At 35.4% G+C, this 20,730-nt stretch overlaps 1 protein-coding gene across 1 annotated transcript in view; it reads right to left on the reverse strand.

Annotated features, from left to right (window-relative positions):
• Positions 1 to 448: 448 nt before the first annotated feature.
• Tmeff2 (transmembrane protein with EGF like and two follistatin like domains 2) overlaps positions 449 to 20,730 on the reverse strand; it is a 234,476-nt gene continuing 214,194 nt past the window's right edge. Inside the window, exons 8-10 of the mRNA XM_026389055.2 lie at positions 6,208 to 6,331; positions 3,969 to 4,127; positions 449 to 680 (exon numbers count right to left, since the gene is read on the reverse strand). Coding sequence (XP_026244840.1) covers positions 584 to 680; positions 3,969 to 4,127; positions 6,208 to 6,331 — 380 coding nt within the window. The 3' untranslated portion in view covers positions 449 to 583. The remainder of the gene's footprint in view (positions 681 to 3,968; positions 4,128 to 6,207; positions 6,332 to 20,730) is intronic.

A 20,730-nucleotide genomic window follows, 5' to 3' on the forward strand; every position in this document is an offset into this window, starting at 1 on the left:
GCTCTGGGGATGAAAAGGGAAGACCAGGGAAGAATGTAGATGAAATAGAAATGATTCAAAGATCAGAAATATTTTATCCTCACTCGATATAAAGTAAATTATTTTTCTCTTTTCCAATAACCATCATTTCCCTTGATCTTGGAATCACTCAAAACTTAGCCACCGAGTCCTGTTTAAACTAATGTGCTGTCGCCAGATGTGGAAAGAGATAAAATACTGGTACCTGTACAGATTGTACTAGCTGGATTATATTCAGAGTTAGGAAATACCGCAGATTTAAGAATGCCAATTTTTTCTCATCACTGAGTATTTATTATATATAACAAATACATGGGAAAGAAAAAACTATATTGTGTGATATAAATAGTTTATTTACATTACAGAAAAAACATCAAGACAATGTATACTATTTCAAATATATCCATACATAATCAAATATAGCTGTAGTACATGTTTTCATTGGTGTAGATTACCACAAATGCAAGGCAACATGTGTAGATCTCTTGTCTTATCCTTTTGTCTATAATACTGTATTGTGAAGTCCAAGTTCTCGGTAGTCCAGCCACTGTGAAACATGCTCCCCTTAGATTAACCTCGTGGACGCTCTGGTTGTGTTGTCTGAACTGTAGTGCCCTGTGTTTTGCTTCTGTCTGTGAATTCTGTTGCTTCTGGGGCATTTCCTAGAAGGTTGGAAAGTTTACAGATCTTAGTCCAATGAGATTACCTAAAGTTTGGTCCTACAATTACAGAGTGAAGCTGTGGATTAAGCAAATTATTTAAATGTCTCTGATGAAAGAATTAAGTACTAGTAGAAGCTGGGATTATTTTAGAAATTTTATGTTTTGCTTCTCCTTGAGGTCGTCTTTAGGTGTCTGCTGAGAACGGAAGAACAGAACTGGAAGTTGAAGAGGAATACATTTACCTTGTCCTCAAATGCTTACTCATTAAAGCACAAGGAACAGACTCAGCACAATGCAATCAAGCAAATCGTGAGCTCATCGCATCTCGCTTTAAAGGTCTTCAACAATTTCATATTCTAAATGTCCTAAGGATGAATGTTATATTGACATTTCAATCCTACGAGTTAAAAATTCTATCACACCAGAGAATGAGCCAACTGTTAATACCTGATATATAAGGGGAAGGAATATTGTTTTGGTTTAGCCTAATAACCATTTTTTTTTTGTGCATGAATACTATCAGCTGGAGACATAAATGGATACCAATTATGTAGCTTCTATAAAAAGCTAATATTCAGTCAAATTATCTGAAAATCTCTGATCTAGTATTTTTTCTCTTGTAATAGAAGATTGTTTTGATCATGCAAATAGGAACAATATAAAATTCCCATAAAACCCCCATGATAACAAGCTATGGGGTCTCAGAGAATATATAAAAACACACACACATATATATGCAGACACTTACATAGTAGATACGTGGTGTGTGTGTGTGTGTGTGTGTGTGTGTGTGTAGATTGGGGGGGACACATACCCATCATAAATGAACATGGAGCAGGAAATTGCATTCCTAGCAAGTGGGAGCTAGAGATAAAAAGACTAAAAGTCTAACTTCTCAACAGGACAACTCTTTTCATTTTGGAACTTGTCTCTAGTGTCCATATTTGTTGTGACACACATTGTTTGGGAGGAGTGAAGGTATTTGACTGAAATAAAGATGCAGAGATAAGGAAAAAAGAAAGGTCATGGTAAAAAGATGGAGGGGGGAGGAGAGGTGAGAAAGAAAATTGCAAAGAATGAGTGGATATCTGGTTGGTGTGATTTTGTAAATGTTTTAGCACCTGAATATTTTGAAATAAGTTTGGACAAACAAGGGTTGCAGGATCACCAGGTTAGAGAGGTTTCAAATGGGAGGGGGAATGGTTTCTAAGCAGAATAAAAGAAATGGATCCACCCCAGGAACTGGTGTAGCTCACTGATGAGTGTGGCTCCTGGAGGCTTTGAAATGTTTGGTGGTCTGAGGACAGACTTATAAAGTACACTATGGTAATGTGAATCTAGTTCAAATGCTATTGTTCCTCCTAAAAAGTAAATGTAGATTTGTGTTTAGTTTTAACATGGAAAATGAAAAAGGCCATACGCTTGAAAACATGGTTTATTCTGATTTGGAGTTCAGAATCAGGCACGGGGCAGTATAAGCAGTGGTACAGGTCTGAGACCAGATAGCCAGACAACTCTTTTGTTCTTATCACTCAACTCTATGAACTTGACACTTTGCTAACTTCTCAGACCTCAGAATCTCTACCTAAAAAATGAGGATAATTGTTTATTCTTTGTAATGTTATTAAATGTGCACATGTGTACAGTCTATACACACACTCACACAACACACGTGCACATACACACAATTCTTGGTGAAGCAAGAACCCTGTGTATCCCTTTGTTTTTATTATTTATGGGATGAAACTGTAATTAATAGCAGAGTTGAAAACATCTGCTGAATCTAAAAAATATATGAAGTAGCAATCAAATTGTTATGATATCATATCCACTAAAGATGAATTTTGTTTTTCATGTGCTGATATTGCTTGGATATTAGAAAGCTCAAGACCCTTAGAGTAGTATGCAGTTTTCTGTGTTTCAGATTCTTGTCTATCTTTTCTTTTTAATACTCAGTATTTTTGGTTGCTTGAGTTATCTTTATGTTCTCCAGAATCTATTTTAATATAATCCATTGACTCACTTGCCATCTAAACAGGAGAGTGCAGTTAACAAACTCAGCTTGGCTTAGAGCAGCACAAAGCTGCAGTCGATGATCGTCCCTTAAGCCTCTAGGTCAGGTGAGGATTTATGAATCATATTTTGTTTTTTTCAAGAGCAAATGCCACACTTATCCTCAAAGAAGACAGTGAAATACAGAGAGTGAGATGTATTATGGCCTTTATTTCCTAAAGATATGATATTTTTTCATTTTCTTGTTCTTTGAAAATAATTTTTTGGGAAACATTCAGATTTACTGGAGAGCTGTACAAATGAGTGAAATGCCTCATGGATTTGGCAAAAACCTTAAAGAACTTCCTTGGAACTTTATAAAGGTGAGTGAAATCTGGTTAGAAAGAAGTATCTTCAATAACGTTTTTGGTTACACAGGACATGAATGATAGGCATTTGGTTTAGAATCTAACTCTTGGTTACCATGGGTCACACACTAATTAAATCAAGCAAGTCCCTGGCCTCACTCAGTTACTCCAAGCCCAATGACAGATATTACATACTTTGCTTTCCTGTTGAGACTGGATGGAACCTCCACTCTTTCTCGACCCTATTCCTTCAGAAATAATTACCTTTTGATTGGACAGGGTGTTTGATATAAAAGTTTGTTGTGATATTTGTTGCATTGTATTAAAGATTGCATGTATTAAAAGTCTTCATTTACTACAATATAATCTTTCTCATTACAATGATTTTTGAATTTGTGATTAAAAGCTATTTTGTCACCTTAAGATACAAAGTATTTGATGTTTATACCAAGTATGTTAAAATTGTTATATCTGAGACTTACATTTAGAAATATAAGTGCTATAAATGAGAGCTCCAATGTAACACCTTTATGGGCCTTGTAAAAAATATACCCTCATTTAATTTGGCATACTGATCTGGGTAGGTAAAGATACATTAGTCATTTACATGGGCTATTAGTTAAGAGAGAAAGATATATTTAAAGAAAGGTTAGCATTGTATGTTAGAAGGGATAAAAAAGACCTTTGCTTAGAAAATACATAATCTTCATCATAATGCAAAGATTAAAAAAATAGTTTGTACTAGTCCAACGTGAAAATCCATGTCTTTCTATTTGACTATTCAAAAAGTCTTATGATGAGGAATCAGGACTTATGGAGAATGGATAGCTATGGAGTTCATTAAGGGACCATATAACCAGACAGATCTGATTCGAAAGAGGAAGAACAATGCATCCCTTTATTTGAGTCACCAAGTAAAGTTACTGACCTTGTAATGCAGAGGACCACCACACAGATGACAGCTATCTGGATTGTTCCAATTACAGCTGCAATTAAGACGTATTGAAATCGTACAGGACCAGGAACAACATAGAGAACACTGTAGTCCTTTTTTTCACAGTGTTGTCCAGTATAACCAGCATCACACCTGGAAGAAATTACAGTATCCTGTTACCTGTAGCTTCTGGATTCATTTTTATAGTTGACTAATAGACATTGTTCTTCACCATGAAATTTTTTTGTTCTCAATTATTTTCTTTCAACTTATCTGTAATTTGGAAGATGTGCGGTCCCTTTCTATATTTAAAACTGAATTTAGAAGATAGTATTGCTAGACAAATTGTTTTTATGATAATACAGACAGAAGAGGATACCCATTCAGGGAGAATTGTTCTGTTTTTATTTATCAGGTGAGCTTTAAATTTTATTTAATTTGCTCTTTAATCAACCTAAGCCAATATGTATACTTGAGAGAAAGTTTTTTTTCTTATAACAGGGGTACACAAACAAACAAACAAACGAAGAAACCAAAACCAACCAAACAAAAACAACCAAAAACTCCCAAAGTAAAGCATTCTCTATTATCAGGAAATAATTTTTTGAAAAACCTTAAAACCAGAGGTATAGCAAGAGTTATTTCTTTAATTTGCTAACCATAAAATCATGTGCTGATGTTGATATTGAGGAGTTAGAATTTGTTAGAAAAATGTAATTATAGCTGGATGCAGTGTTGTGTGCCTATAGTCTCAGCTACTTGGGAGGCTGAGGCAGGAGGATCACTTGAGCCCACAAGTTCAAAAGCAACCTGGTTAACAGAGTGGGATCCCATCTCAAACTAAAAATGTAAATAAACAAATGAAAAGAAAAAAATAGAGATAAAAATGTAATTCTGATAGTGGCCTTATAGTTCTGCAAAACAAGCTCATGTATGATTCCTCTGGGAATGTATGTTGCCTCTCACTTACTCAACCACCAACCAGAAGCTCAGGTAGAGATTTGCATATTAAAGTTAGCATTTGACAATGAAATGAGGAAACATTTCAGAAAAAAAATACTAAAGGGGATTGACTTGTCACTGACTTTTTTTGGAACTATTTTAGTATCAGACCTTGAATTTCTCCTATCTACATCCTGGAGTCTTGCTTTGTGCATCAGGAAGGGCTTAACAATGGAGACTACAGAGGAGAGTGGGAGCAGCAGATAATCTCTCCACTATGTGCACTCTGCCTGGTGTCACTAGGAGGCAGGTGCTAATGCCTACAGTGTAGGAAAACCAGAAAGGAGGATAGTTCTGGGGTGGGGGGAAAGAGAAGAGAAGAGGAAGGGAGGGGAGGGAGAAGGGGAGGGGGCAGAAAGAGAGAGGGAGGGAAGAACCAGAAAGAATGTTTTTATGTATTTATGTATTAAAAATAACCATTTTGTCATATGTCACTTGTATATTGATTTCAATAAAATACATTTTCCCCCATTTTGGCTTGTCCAGCTCTGAAATAATTATACTATGTCCCAGATAAAATACTCAGCAGATATTTATAAAGCAAATTCAGACAAGCGATTTCTTGTTTTCTTCCATTTTATTGTGCTTCCCTTTATTGTGTTTATAGATACTGTGCTTTGCACAAATTGAAGGCTTGGGGCAACCCTTTGTGGAGCAAGTTTTCTTTGTGTCTCTACTATAGAGGTGTGGCTACTCATCTCACTCTGCAAAGCTGCGTGGATAGCAGATCCATAGAAAACAGTGATTGAGTGCCTGGCAACACCAAGAATGATATTTATTAGGAGGTGAAGGACTTTTGAAATGATCACCTTCCCAAAGTAGCATTTACTCGTTTGAAATATTTAATGAACAGCGTCAAGCACTGTTCTATGTTCAAGGAAAAGAGTGTACATAATAATGAATAGCCTGTATCTTTAAGTATATTGTAATGTGCAAAGTACAATTTTAAATTCCACTAGAAGAATGTATATTGCAATGTGTTACATGGTACTTAAGTGTGTAAGGCATACACATTTTATGGTTTCTGAGGGCACAGCTTCCCTCTACACACACACACACACACACACACACACATGCACCTGGACATACGTGTGTGTATGTATGTATAAGAAAGGCAGAGAGATGTTCTGATGCTGATCATTCATTCAAGCCGAATGCCACCAGGCCTCCACAAACATTTAAAACTTAGTTTTACCTATACATTTTAAAAGTCTAGGAGTGAAAACATTACCTGCAAGACGGCTCCTGCATGTTGATAGAATGCTCACACTTCCCATGCATACAGAAGCCATTGTAATGTTCTGGACAAGGTATGTGGTGTTCTCTGGCACTTTCTTCTAATTTGTTAGCATTCTCTGTGAATACAGATAAAAGCAAGCATCCCCTGTAAACACTTTCTTTGCCTAGTAAGATCAACCAGTACATTAAGAAGCAAAGCTACAGTAGGCAAAGCTATTTAAAAGGGCAAGAACTAAAAGGCCATGCTTCTGAAGAAAGAGGGAGAAAGAATTGAAAGACAGACGTCTTTACAATTGTGTTTAGAGATGAAACTGCAAAATTGCCCAGTGCTTTTCATGCTTTTATGCAATTTCCTACATCTTTAACAGCCAGTGATGTTTCTATGAGTTGTCAGACAGCTTTAATTTTCCTTGCTTAGACTGTACATTGATCATAAAATAATCCAAGAAGAAATATTCTATATTTTGAATTTCAAAGCCCAGCATAATGTTCCTAAGAGTAAATTGCTACAATACCTTGATACTTTCTCAGTGTGAGAGCTTAAAAGTTAAAATATGGCCATGTTGAATTGTTAAACAGACATTTTTCCAAATCAAATGCAAATTTCATCAAATGTATTCTTTGAAGCTTTTATAATCTACTGGGAACATGAATTTGACTAACATCTATAAATTTTTTATTGCTAAAATAAAATTATTGAAAGAGGAAATGTTATTTTAGCATCATTTATGAAGATTCAAACAGTACATACTTACTGTATGCTCTAAGTATATTTTAGTGTATACTATTTGACCAGTGTCAACAATGCTATGTGAAATTTAAACTTATAATAAAAGAAAACTTGTGTTCTTAAATAAACCATTTTCCTTCTTAATGTTTTGTTTATATGTGGTTTGATATTTAATTTTTAAATTTTTGTCTAAATATGCGCACTTCATACTTGTAATGGCATCACCAAGTAGTCCTCTGATCCTTTATTCTTTCATTTATAATAGAAAGTTCTATCTTTTAAATTTCTTCTATAATCTAAGTTCTGATATTCTTGAAATTTTCTGCCCAAACACATGAGAACTATGACTTTCCTGACCTCATTCTACAGATTTTCTTCAACCCAAAGAAAATTTTCAGTCTAGAGGAATTCTTCAACACCATAGTAACTGGTCAGCAGTAATAGAATATGGCAAGCTAATTATTATTTTTATGAAATGGATTATTTCCTATTATTTCCACATAGGGGTGTTTTTTTATTATACCGAATACTTAAATTTTCACAGGCAGTCATGGATGATGAACATATTCATCAGAATAAAAATATGCCTCTGGCATTAGTACATCAGACAAATATATTATTTATGTTTAGGTAAAGCTATAAAATATCTATACATATTAAGACTGGATGCCATCTGCAAATAATTCAAATTTGAAATAAATTGTTAAATATGTTTAATGCTTTCTTGTGTAGGGTTGTTTATGTGTACTGTCATGATAAGCAATATTTCAAGTTCCGTACCCATACTTATATGGAATTTACTATATGCATGGTAGAGAGCTTGTAGATAGCATTTCAGCCATTTGTTTTTAATCCATATTTCTTTACCTATGAGGTTAGCAATATTTTGTTTACATTATAATATTTCTACATTGGTAATTAGCATTAATTACTTTAAGTGAATGAACTGCTTTCATGGAGAAGTCTATAAATTTATAGAAAATTTGTTCTTGGTTTCTCCCCATTCTTTTAGCTTATTTTGGAATTTTGTGCATGGTGTTTTGGTAGCAAATCATACCTGTGGTAAGCAAACACAAGAACACTGCTGGATAAAATTTCCAACATAGGAACATCTGACAATAATGCAAGCAGGGCAACCATGGTATTAAATGCATCTTGCAATGACTTGTGGTCATTCATGAATCCATGGAGAAGACATGGACTCATTCTATGCCAGGCCAGGGGGCAAAAAGCTAGAGTAGTCTAACCATCCACCTGCTGTTGAAGAAAACTGTAGCAGTGGGGGTTGTTAATCCACTGCTGATGTAATGAGCCAGCACTGATTTTCACTCTTATTTCTGGATCTTCTTCCAATAACAAACTAGTCAACACTTCTAGTTAGGGTTCGTTAGTTACCCTTCAGTGCCTCTGCACACCTGCATGCAGGGGAATTTCCTCTGACTTCCCTGTATTTCAGTTATACATTGTCTTTCCAGTCATAGTATAGATTTTTTTCAAACACATCTTATTAGGGCTATTTTTCTTTCTGTCAGCTGCAAAAGAAGATCAAGATTTTTTTTTTTAACTCAAAATCCATTTTTTAGACTATTTTATTTTTAAGACAGTACCTCACCCCTTACTGACAGTTTGTTTCTGTATTTGAACCATGTCCACAATTATGAACTGAAATCTAAGGGTAAAACAGGAGCTTGTTTGAATGAGGTATTGCCTTCATGTGGTAAGAGCTGTATATATTTACAAAGTTTATTACCCAACCAGAAAGATCACATGGGAGGGGAATAGTTTCCATCATAAAATCTGCTAATTAGTTTACACCATTCCTTATGAGCTTGGAGTGCTCTGTTTTGCTGCTCATAGGATACTGTCAAATAAGAAAGTAGAGAGATTGAAAATAAATGAGTAGAAGAAATGATCCCTGGGCAAGAAAATGAGGAGTCATCAATATATGTCAACAAATTTATAGTCAATCCAACCAAGTAAACCAGTTGATTGAAAACCTGAATATATAATCATTTCTAGTAATGCAATAGACATACTTTAGAAATGAGATTTAAGTATATTAAGGAGAAGCACAGAAATCTAATATGCCCAACAAATACGGGTATGGACCATGGTTAGTATTTGCCATCCTGAAGTTTATGGATAAGCAGGTATTCAAGCACGAATAAAGCATTTACATATTTAAGATTATATAAAAAATGATACTTTGGAAGCCTGCATGTTTCCTACAGTGGCTGATGATTTAGACATCAATTTCTCTGTCCTCTATTTAAAGAGGTTTAATGTAAGGGTTGAGCTCTCTCTTCTAAGAGAGATAGTGATGATGTTAGGAACTCTTCATGTCTCTGTTTAGAATCCTCAACCAGTTTCCTGTTTAAATGTTTACAAGTGGTTTGTTCTGAAAGAGATCTTGACCCTTTTGTGAGGTAGTTTCTACTATGACTTGAGTTATTTGCAGCAGAGCTAATAGGGCTGTATGACCATTGCTAGTCAACTCCCGTCAAGTGCTGTTAAGTGGGCTGTTCTATAGCACAGCTACACATACTGTTTCTTCCTTGGTGCTTGCAGGGAAAGAGACAGGGAAATCCAAAGAGAGAGAGAGAGGGGGGCAAATGACAAAGCCTTACCTAAATGCAAGTCAGATATGCTAAGTGGGTACAAAAGGAGAAAAGACAGACTGCTTAGCACCTCAGACTTAAGTTAATATAGCTCCGAATGGGGTGGTGCATGTGTGCATGTGGGTTTACCATTACTCCTTTCTTTACCCCCAAAGCTGGAAATATGATATTTAATCCATCAACTCAACATATTACTGATAAAAGCAGAGACATGACTGTGTGAAATTTCCCCAAAATTTTATTTCTAAAGAAAAAATATTTCCTTTTGGGTAATGGTTAGAGCTTGGCCAAACAAGTTTTGAAAGTCAAGTTATGTCATCTATTCTAGTGCTCTCCAGGGATGTATATCCTGAAAAGCCATCATGAACCAGCAAACCTAGAGTTCCAGTTTCAAAGACAGATGAGCTGTGCATTTTATCACTGTCCTGTGCTAGTAAGTGTTTTTCTCAGTCAGCCCATTTCTCTTGTTTCGGTGCCCTACCCTCTAATCTTAGAATAATTTCACTTCTATGAAGCATACAACATGAATATCTTCTTCATTGGACAGTTCTGTGTTTGAGTTGATGGGTTCTGAGTTTCTGTGTATTTTCTTTGGGAGGGAACACAGGTGGTTTTCTTCATTCAGTCCTCTTAGTTCTGGTGTTCTGTAATCTCAAACTTATGAGAAGATCAAACTTCATAAAGGCCAGAAGACCAGCCCCTACTCACTGCATGTTATACAGGGGAGGCCTATTGTGGGCTGGACACATAATATTTTTCTGGTGACTCTCCCACAGTGCTTTCTTCAGGCTTTTCTTTTTAATGTACACAAATCCCCTAGGTTACTGATTCCCTAGGGATTGATTCTATGCAAGGATTTCAGATTAAGTTGGAAAGATCCTCAAAACGGAGGTAACATCAAGGATTCAGTGGCTATTTTAAGGAGTAGATTTCTACAGCACATTTTTAAGCAACTGGAGCTGTTTATTGGACAAATGCATTGTACAGTGAAGAAGTGTGTTTCTGCCAGCATTAAAAAAGACATTTTAGTACCATTTCTCAGAGATATTGTATGCTGTTACTATATAATAGGCATGAGTTTTTCCCCAGATTTCTAAATTCTTTGAACTCCAAAAGTAATATTTATTTTTGTTGGTAATATTTATTTATAATGCATTACTAATAGGTGTTTGCTAATATTTATTGTAAAAATATTTTTATATCCTAGGAGAAAGAAGTATAGAATGGGAATATTAGATATGTTAAATGAAATAAATAATTTTGCCTTAATTATGGGGACACTTTACTTTTTAAAAGGATGTAAAACATCCAAAATTTTGACTATGTCTATAATCCCAACATTATAATGTTAAGTGATCATAATATGTATTGTTTTCTTTTGATGAACAAAATGTTTGTGGATCTAAACTCACTCATTAACATCATCCTTATAATTACATCACATTTTATCTTGACAAACATATGTGTATGAATAGTACCGACTGATTTATTATCTTTTCAACTATCTTTTCCTGTAGATAAACAAAATGTACCATACTTTTCTAGGAAACCAAAACTTTCAATGTTGAATATTGATATAATACCATTTTTTCATATTTCATGACTGTATAGGGAAACTCCAGTACTGAACTATTGATATTCTTGCCTCTATTGTGGTCAGTTGGTTTACCTTTTTCCTACTTAACTGCCCTATCTCCTAAGCAATTCAAAAATAATTTTATCTGACCACCTAGGAAAAGGAAAATATCTAACTCCATTATATTTACATTCTGCCTGGGACAGAAATAAATTATGAATTTGAAGTAAAGTCATGCTTATCCCTCTCATTGATTAGAGTTGGTCTCTGAGAAGATATTCAATTCTTATGATTTCCTCTCCTTATCTTATCAGGTATAAACATACGAGGTGGCAGTAAAACCTCATATCTAGCTTGAATTGCAACGGAAGTTTTTTAAAGATCAGAAAACTGTTCCTATTGAATAGGTTATGAATGTAATGCAATCTGAGTTCTTGCAAACTAACGAATTCCATAATAACCTCACCTGCTGTCATAGTTTCTTCAAGGCATAGATGAGTAGATGAGAGGAGTTTCTCCTTTTTAAGCCTCTAGGACAGAGACTCAAATAGAATGTGAGCTAAAAGTGACAGCCTAGCACAGGGGACAGAGGCATTTAAGGACACAATCAACTCTCAAGTTTTGTGAGCAGCAGAGATCCAATCATAACATTCATAGTTATTTAATCTCTGTTAAAGATTTAGAAAAATAACTCTCCCAAACAGAGGCCAAGTCCTTCAAATGCTACAATTTCAACATTTCTTGTGCAAGTTGAATGTTACCCTTTTTTAGAAGAATAATTGAAACTACTTGGATCTGAAAATTTGTTAATCAGTGGTATGGGTTGGGAGCAGTATAGATGCAAATGCAGAAAAAAATTCTTCTTATTCCCAAATGATAAGGCACTAATATAAAATGTGGAAAGTGTTAATCCATATTGCCATTTGTAAACATTCTTACTGGATATAAAATTAAAATAAAATGAAACAAAACTAATTTTCATGTCATTACATCCTGAAGCAAGGCATTGATGATAGCATCAGGAATTTAAATTCAGGAATTGCCTGAATTTAAATTGTAAAAAGTACCAAAATCTGAAATATATGTAGGAATTTGGGGACATGGGTAATGGAAATGCCACAATGCCAGATGACTATCTGCATCATCATTTATTATTTCAGTTTTTACTGGTAATACATGTACATTGATAAACACTGAGAAATCTGTGAAATCTTGAGAGAGGAATTTGTGTGTCATATTTTAACCTACAACATCCAAGTATAATTATTATAATGCAAGGATTTGGCATAACAAGGCTTGAGCAGATTTAGTTAGAAATTCTGGACCTCCAAAAAAATTTTTAAAAATTATTATTTTTGCTTCTATTAAGAGTAAAGTACGATAACTCTTAGGCATTTGCTCTATTATTTTGATTCAGAAAACCTCTGCCTGCCTTCGGATGGCAGTCCTCTCCGAATGAAGAATATAGGCCACTGGGAGAAGCTGTGTTCTGCCTCCAATGGTCCTCTTCAAACTTCACCAGTCAAGAACCTATTAGCTCTCAGCAGTGGGTAACTCTTATGGGTTTAGAGGATTTAGCTTGAAGATCTTTTAAAAATACAATATTTTATGGAACTTTAGATGGTTTTGACAACATTTTGTAAATATCAGGCCTTGGGAAGAGGTAGGGATCTATGGTTCATTAGCCTCCTGAGAGTCCAGAGCTGGAGTTGCCTTAAGCTTATCAGGGGCAATTTGCTACAGCTTTCCCCACTGAGCTTTCGCTGCAGCATCTCTTCTTGCTTCCAAGCTGTTCTCAGAAGACAAAGCTTGCTATAAACCTTAGAGAAAGGAAACAATTATGGGGAGCCATGTTATTGCCAGAATATTTCCCTTCTTTTGTCTTGAACTAAGTCTACACATTTCTGGCCAAATTTATTTGCTTAGTGGCTAACCTGGGTGTCCTTTCTTATGAGTGTCTTTGTTTGTTGTTCTGAAAACAACACTAAGTGACAGCAAAAAAGAAGCAAGGCACTCAGGTTCCATCCATTTTAGCTGTCTGGACTGTGGGAGTCCAACTGTTTTCTTCTTAGGCTATGTATGCAGAAAAAAATGGGAAACTAATCAAGATAAGCCTTATCAGGTGACACATTTGTTTTTCCTCTGTGACCTGAAGTTATGAACCCTCACAGAGTGAAGAGAATTGAAACTGGAACATTTACTGGATCATAGTGAAAGCAAAAAATTTAATAACAGAAAGGATCACACACACACACACACACACACACACACACACCACACAATGGGTGTGGGGGAGAAAACTCAGTAATTTATTATATGAATACTTCTTGAGTCAATAATATGTGCCTATCCTGTGTTACATGCTTCATATACTATATCTTTTGTTTCACAATGATTTTTCCTGTTGTCTTCTAAACACAGCAAAGAAAACAGGTTAAGTCAAGATGATTTTATATATGTGTGTATATATATGTATATATTAGGTATAATATATGACAATTTATATTACATATAACATATAATATAATATAATATATAATTACTTCAGAATCCACAACAGGATTATCATTGTGTTAATACATAATAACATGATTAAAAAATATGTTCCTTGTAGTAGACCTCCTGAAGGTAGATTTGTAAAATTTCTATTTGGAATACTTTAAGAAACTAAAGCTCAAACAGCTTAAATTACTTGTCTTAGGAATTTACATAATTGATAAATAGAACTGAGGTGAAAATTGGGGCTCTTTCCAGTATAACAAGCAGAGCATGCATACAGTTAAGAACTTCCTAAAACGTAAGACAACATCTAGCCTCCATGTTTTAATTATTATTTTCCTTTTATGACTTTATCCCACCTAGATCCTATTGCTATTATAAAAATTGATTATTTTCTTCTTTCTTCCTTTGATCCCAGGAGAGGCATCTTGTCTAAGGCCAAGTCTTTGTGAATCCCTTCTATCAAGGCTAGGACTCTTTCCATCAATTTTCCTCTTTCTCTCATGTATCTTCAGTTCTCTCTCAATTATCCCCACTCTTGTCAGCATTTAACTATGTTAAAATGTCTTCCTTCTTAAAATTACAATTTCAAAACCTCTCTCAATCCACATCCCTTGGCAGACCTCTTGTCTCCTTTTCCCCTTTTATATCTAAGCTTCTTAAAATGTTGTCTCAGCTCCTTTTCTTCACTCTGGCACTATCTTACATTCATTCTTTTACCTGTGTCTCTCTGACACCCTTCAAAGAAACTGCTACGGTCAAGGTGAACAGAAGCATCTCTGTTGCTAAGCCCAGTAGTGTCTTCTCAGACTTCAACTGTCTCATTCCCTCAGTAATATTCAATATAGTTGACCACTTCCTCCTTTTAGAAACCCTCTCTTCTCTGGGTTTCCAGACAGCACCTACCTCTTTTTCAGTTTTGCTTGTTCCTTCATAGTCTGTTTTTGTGGGCTCCTGCTTTCCAACTGATTCCATAAATGTTGATTATTGCCTAAGATTCTTCTCTTTTTTACACTTTGAACTTTCTCCCTGAGAGACAGCTCATTCCCATCCAAGACTTCTGTCATCATTTAAATTTCTCTGACTTCAAAATATTATTAGTCAGCCCAGACAACCTTTCCATAAGTGATCACACCTTTGTAGAGTTTCATATATATTTACCAGGGCACTCACTGTGTCTCTCAGTGACCTTATACTCTTCAGGCTCTCCTCCCACTGTCTCCCCCAGCTCCTTTGCCCAGAATATTCTTCCATTCATTAACTCAAACCAGAAATTGGGGGTTTCACTTTCAATTTTAGCTGAGTAAATCACCAAGTCCTGTGATTTCTACTTCTTAAATATCTCCCCAATTTTCCTTCTCTACATTTCTACTCCTCTTCACTTAAATCCAATCATCACTACTCAGGTAATCAACAATCTTGCCTCCGATCTTACCAGCCTCCCCCCAAAACGATTCTCCACTCTACATCCTGAGTGATCTTCCTAGAAGAAAAATATGAATGCATCATTGGCTTTCTTCACCACCCTCCTACAAAGAAACAATTCTCAAATTATTCCTCATTATTCTTCAATGAATCAGATTTTAATGTTACTTAGAAGACCATTCAGAATCTCAGCTTCTCCTTCCTTTGTCATTGTCTCGAATCCTCCTACACTTATGATAGGAAACTTCTTTCTCCCTCTGGGACTTTACATATGCTGTGCAATTCTCGATACCCCCTACCTGCTACTCGATTGGTCCAAATCTTACTCATTCTTCTGGTCTCCTTATTGACATTTTTCCTTTAAGAAGCTTCTATGAAGTTCTCCCCTGCCTCTTCAGTCTGGGCTCACTGACCCTTCTACTTAAAGCTATTTCCTTCTACTAACACTTACACTAAATATCCATCATTGTTTACTTCTCTGTGTGACACAATAGTTCAGAAACTCCTTTGTAAAGGCAGGTAATGAACCTGAGTTTTTAAAAAATACTGTTGTAATCTGTACAGCATAACACAGAAAAAAAAAGATAAATATGTACTTTTTTAACTGAAGCACTGTTTCTTAGGTTTCTCCACTGACATGGTTTCCCAGAATAGAGAAGCTGCCAGAAAAATATCCAGGAATCATTATCAGCAGAAAAATTATCTTACCCTCATGTCATGGCAGCAGCATTTTATATGTGAGGGTAGCATGTCAGAAAATGACTAGAGGGACAGTGAGATCTATCTCATGAAAGAATGTCTGCTGGAGAGTTTGGCTTCAGACTCCACAGAAATGGATCCATAAAAAGGGGCTTGGTTTCTTCTTTCCACAGGCTCTGGTGGGGCTGATAGAGAAATGAGCATATTATTTAGATTTAAAAATATTCCCTCTTGTAAGCATGGGTGGGTGATTCTGAGATGAAAGACTTATAACCATTTATATTTAAAGATTGAGAGATATGGGAAGTTTGGTTCTGCTAGGTGGAAAAATTGACATCTACATGTATGCATGTTGTATTGTAAAACTCACACTGAAACTAGTATCACCAAATGTGAATTCATAGATTCTAATCTGGCCAGTTATACTGTATCTCTGGTATTATCCAGAAGTAAGAAATATGAAACCTTTTCAGAACAATGAACCAGGAAACTTCTATCTAAAAATGAAATAAAACAAACTAAAAAACAGGCAAATCAGGGCTGGGGATGTGGCTCAAGCGGTAGCATGCTCGCCTGGCATGCGTGCTGCCTGGGTTCAATCCTCAGCACCACATCCAAATAAAGATGTTGTGTCTGCCGAAAACTAAAAACAAAAACAAAAACAAAACAAACAAACAAACAAAAACCAGGCAAATTCAATTTAAAATAGAAACTAGAATTATAATTTATAAAAATTTTCATTTAGTTGTCTGCTTCTGAATCTAAACATGTATTCATCCTTTATACATAAGCATCAAAACTATGAGTGCAGATACACTTGATGATAATACAATGAATAAGGCTGGCAATCAGGTTGGTTTTATGTAAAAGCACTCTACAAGAACTGGAGAACTTTAATCATTTCTTAAACTAAGGCACTAAGGTATAGCTTCTTACTCTGTAATAGGCTTTCATGAGCAGAGTGTTAAAAGGACACTAGCAGTGGTGTATAAATCTGTATAGAAACTTTAAAAACTGAACTTCTGGAAAAAATAAAGGGAAATAAACAAAAAGCTTCATAAATTTAGTGGTGAAAGAACCTCTAGTAGCTAGAAATGTTTTGTATTATTTCAATGGAATATTTAAGTTTAATGTTGAACTCTTAATCAACTGCCTATTCTAGAAACTGTAGACAGCCACAGTTAGGATGCTATGCCATGGTAGACACCTGAGCAGCACCTTGTATTTGGATGTTACAGGATCATAGAAGACACTTGTTGCTATGACAGCCCTCACCAAAGTATATATATATGTGTGTGGTTTGTTTTGTATGTACACAATTCTACTATGATCTTATAGGAATAACAAAATTTATTGAGATAAAGCATAATGATCATTTCAGCTTATTAAAATTTCTCTTTTGAGGACAATGTTGCTTGTTCTAGTGCAGACTCACCTCCACTGACATGAAACAAACTTCCAAGCTTTGGTTCTGATCAACAGAATCAGAATCATCAGCTGAGGGTCCTGAAGCTGTCTTTTATAAAAAGCATGCTAGGTAATCCTGACACTCAGACAATGTGTATCACTAAAACTCCTGGCCTCACCTAGCCCTTTCTCTTCCTCTCATTGTCTTAATCATAGCATGTTAAGTTTTCCTGATTCTGGATCCCCCTTACTTCCCTTGGTGACTGTCCTGTGCATAGCACACCTTTTTGGTCCCAAGTCCATCTCTGCTCTTGAGCTCCTGTGCTCAGTAGAGATCTAAGTTGTGGTTTGAGTACACTGGCAATAGTTTGTCCTCTTTTGCTCTCCCCAATCATCCCACATCACAGCAGTCCTCAGGAGCCTTCAGCATGCCAACCTTTCATTAACTTTGGTAGTCAGTTTAAAGATTCCTTTTGGAATGTCTGTGCCTCTTTTGAGAACCCAACACTCAAAGAATAGGCTGTATGCCTTGCAGTCAACATCTGCTTCTAACTTTTGTCAAATCTCATATATGTTGAAGCCATCTTTTTCAAATCTCCAGGCATCTTTAATGACTCTGTTAGATAACTAACAGAATAACAGCAAGAATTCCCTGTGTGAAAGCAAATGAAGCATTCTCTTATATATAGGAATAAATACATGGCTGAGAAAAGGTGCAGATTACACCAACATAATTGCTTCCATTTCTGACTGGGAGTGAAGGCATATTGGCACACTGTTTATATTTATATAGGTTCAGCTAATTTGTGAAAAAGGTAAAAGTCCTAAGAGAATCAACAGGGGCTTCAAAGAATGCAAACAAAGGGAAATACATGGGAGCAAAATTGCCATTTGTGACCACGTGACACCCGGGAGAGATAATGTTACAAAAAATAGCAATTTTTTTTTTTTAAAGAGAGAGTGAGAGAGGAGAGAGAGAGATAGAGAGAGAGAATTTTTAATATTTATTTTTTAGTTCTCGGCGGACACAACATCTTTGTTGTTATGTGGTGCTGAGGATCGAACCCGGGCTGCACGCATGCCAGGCGAGCGCGCTACCGCTTGAGCCACATCCCAGCCCAAAATAGCAATTATTGACAGCAGAAGAACAGAGGCAGCAGGGGGTAGGGTGCATAGGAGATTCATTTGGGAGCCACAACTACCTTTCTGTAGTGGCTTTGAAAACCTTAATGGTTTTCCTCAAAGAGCCAGATGTACTTCAACGATGTAATGTGCCCACAAAGGCACAACCAATCCCCAGTTTAGGTGACAAGGTAAGGTGCAGTATGGTGGAGAACTCTACCCAATAAAATGTATATATTCTGCATGAAAGGGCTTGGTGAATATTTTCAAGCCACAATTGATACATACCTCTGCCTTTTTCAGTGAAATGCAAAAATACAAAGGCAAAAGTGTGTTGCTAATTGTAAATGACGAGAAGGGAATCTATAAATGAAGGAAAGACCAAGTGTGAGGCAATGCTGATGAATTTGCATATTTCTTCTCTACAATTTCATGGCCCAGAAAGGGAAAAATTTAGAGAATTTATGGTGTAGATTAGGAATGATTTACACATTTGGAGTTCTGCCATATGATGATGTCTGTTCAAATTAATGTGATCCTCACTGAAAGGGCTACAAAGTACACAATCTCTTCTAATAGTCAAGGATAAGGAAAATAATTTTAAAAATGCAGCTGATTATGTTCTGAATATTTCTGAAGGTGGGTTTGACATGCTAATGGAATTAACATTCTAGACACAATTGTTTTAAAAAAACAGTCATGGAATTAAGTCTAAGACAGAATTCTGAAGTTTTTGTAAATTAAATAATTTCTTTACACAGAATAGCCCTAGAACAGTTTAATGATAGTGAAAAGTTATTTAATGTTGATGGTATCTCTCAATTGTATCTTGGCACATGTCACTGAATCAAATATCTTTGTGTTGAAGCAGAATAAGACTGGTGAAGGTGGTATTACTCTCCAAAATAAAACTTTTAATGATGTGAAAGTCTATCATGGATTTCCACATAATTCTTCCATTTAACACAGAGACATAATAATATTAATGAAGAAGTCTTTTAATTCCCAGTATTACTTTTTTGTATGTCATTAAAATCTTCTATGGTAAAATAATAACTAAATATTTTATTAATTGTACTGGGTTGAATTGTGTCCCTTCAAATGTAGAAGGTCATGCGATGATGAAGGCAGAAATTAGAGCTCAGCTGCTACAAACCAAGGGACATAAGAGCCATTGGAACCCAGAGGAAGGCAAAGAACGATTCTCTCTTTGAGCCTTTGGAGGAAGTAAATCTCAGACTTTTAGCCTCTAGAACTGTGAGGTAATAAATTTTTGATAAGTCACCAGATAATCACACATTATTTCTAGTAATTTGTTATGGCAGCCCTACAAAACTAGTACACTTACCATTTTCCAACCAAAGTCTTAAGTTGATGAAGTGTACTTTATAATAGTCCATAGGGAATCAATGAAAGTGAGGTGATAGATTGGTGGAAGCTGGCATATGACCTGAAAAGTCTTCATTTATGTCTATTTTCCCAGCATAATTATTAATAGTGTCCTATTTTACTTTCAAAGAATTTCTAATTTGAATGGTAAACTATGATTACCTGGGTTTAAACTATGTTAAAGCACTCATGGTTCATTGCACTTACAATATAAAAATTATGTTTTAAAGGTACTGATATGTCAAACAATGCTAATAACTACAGTAAAGTTGGATTTCTGAGAGGAGGAGAAAATGCTTTGGAATGGGCTATGTTTTCTTTTGATTTATTAATTCACTCTATAAGAAAGGCAGTCATCTTACATTGTTCATTTTCCATAGAACAAATAATGCTCCATTCTACCTTTATTGGAAAGAAGAAAATGATCAAAAAAGCAAACTAACATCAATGATCTTTTTGACAAAATAATTCTAGGTCACATTTGTATTGTGATCTCCTATATTAACTGTCTTGCATTTTCAGAATGTCTGAAAAACTGATGTTCATATGAAATTCTAACTCACTAAGAAAAAAATGGGAAAATTTATTTGACAATTTTTGTTTAAGAAGCATGGAAATTTAGAGTACTCCTCTAAGAAAATTAGAAGATTAAAAGTAGTTATGTGCAAATCTTGTTTGTTTTTTCTTTAACTTTCTTAATTTCTAGTCAGTGATATCCTTGAGCACAGAAAACTATTTCTAGAAATAGTTAGGGATGTTGTGTGAGGCTAAACGGTTTCTTTCCTCTTGGACACAATTTACTGCTTGAAATTAGTTATTAACTAAATGGTACTTTGTGGCCTCATAGTGCTCATTTACCTTTTAACAGGTCTAACACACTCCTAGTATATAATTTATACTCTCCAAGTAGATGGTTAGCCACTCAAGAAATCAATAGGGGTTATAAAACATGTAAAAATTTGAATTTGGAGAAAGTCAAACACCTATTTTGCCCACAGAAGCAGAATAGCTCACATTTTCAATTGAGGCTTCCAGAGAATCATTTATCTT

This window comes from Urocitellus parryii, chromosome 1 (genome assembly GCF_045843805.1).
Source record: "Urocitellus parryii isolate mUroPar1 chromosome 1, mUroPar1.hap1, whole genome shotgun sequence".
Lineage (NCBI taxonomy): Eukaryota > Metazoa > Chordata > Mammalia > Rodentia > Sciuridae > Urocitellus > Urocitellus parryii.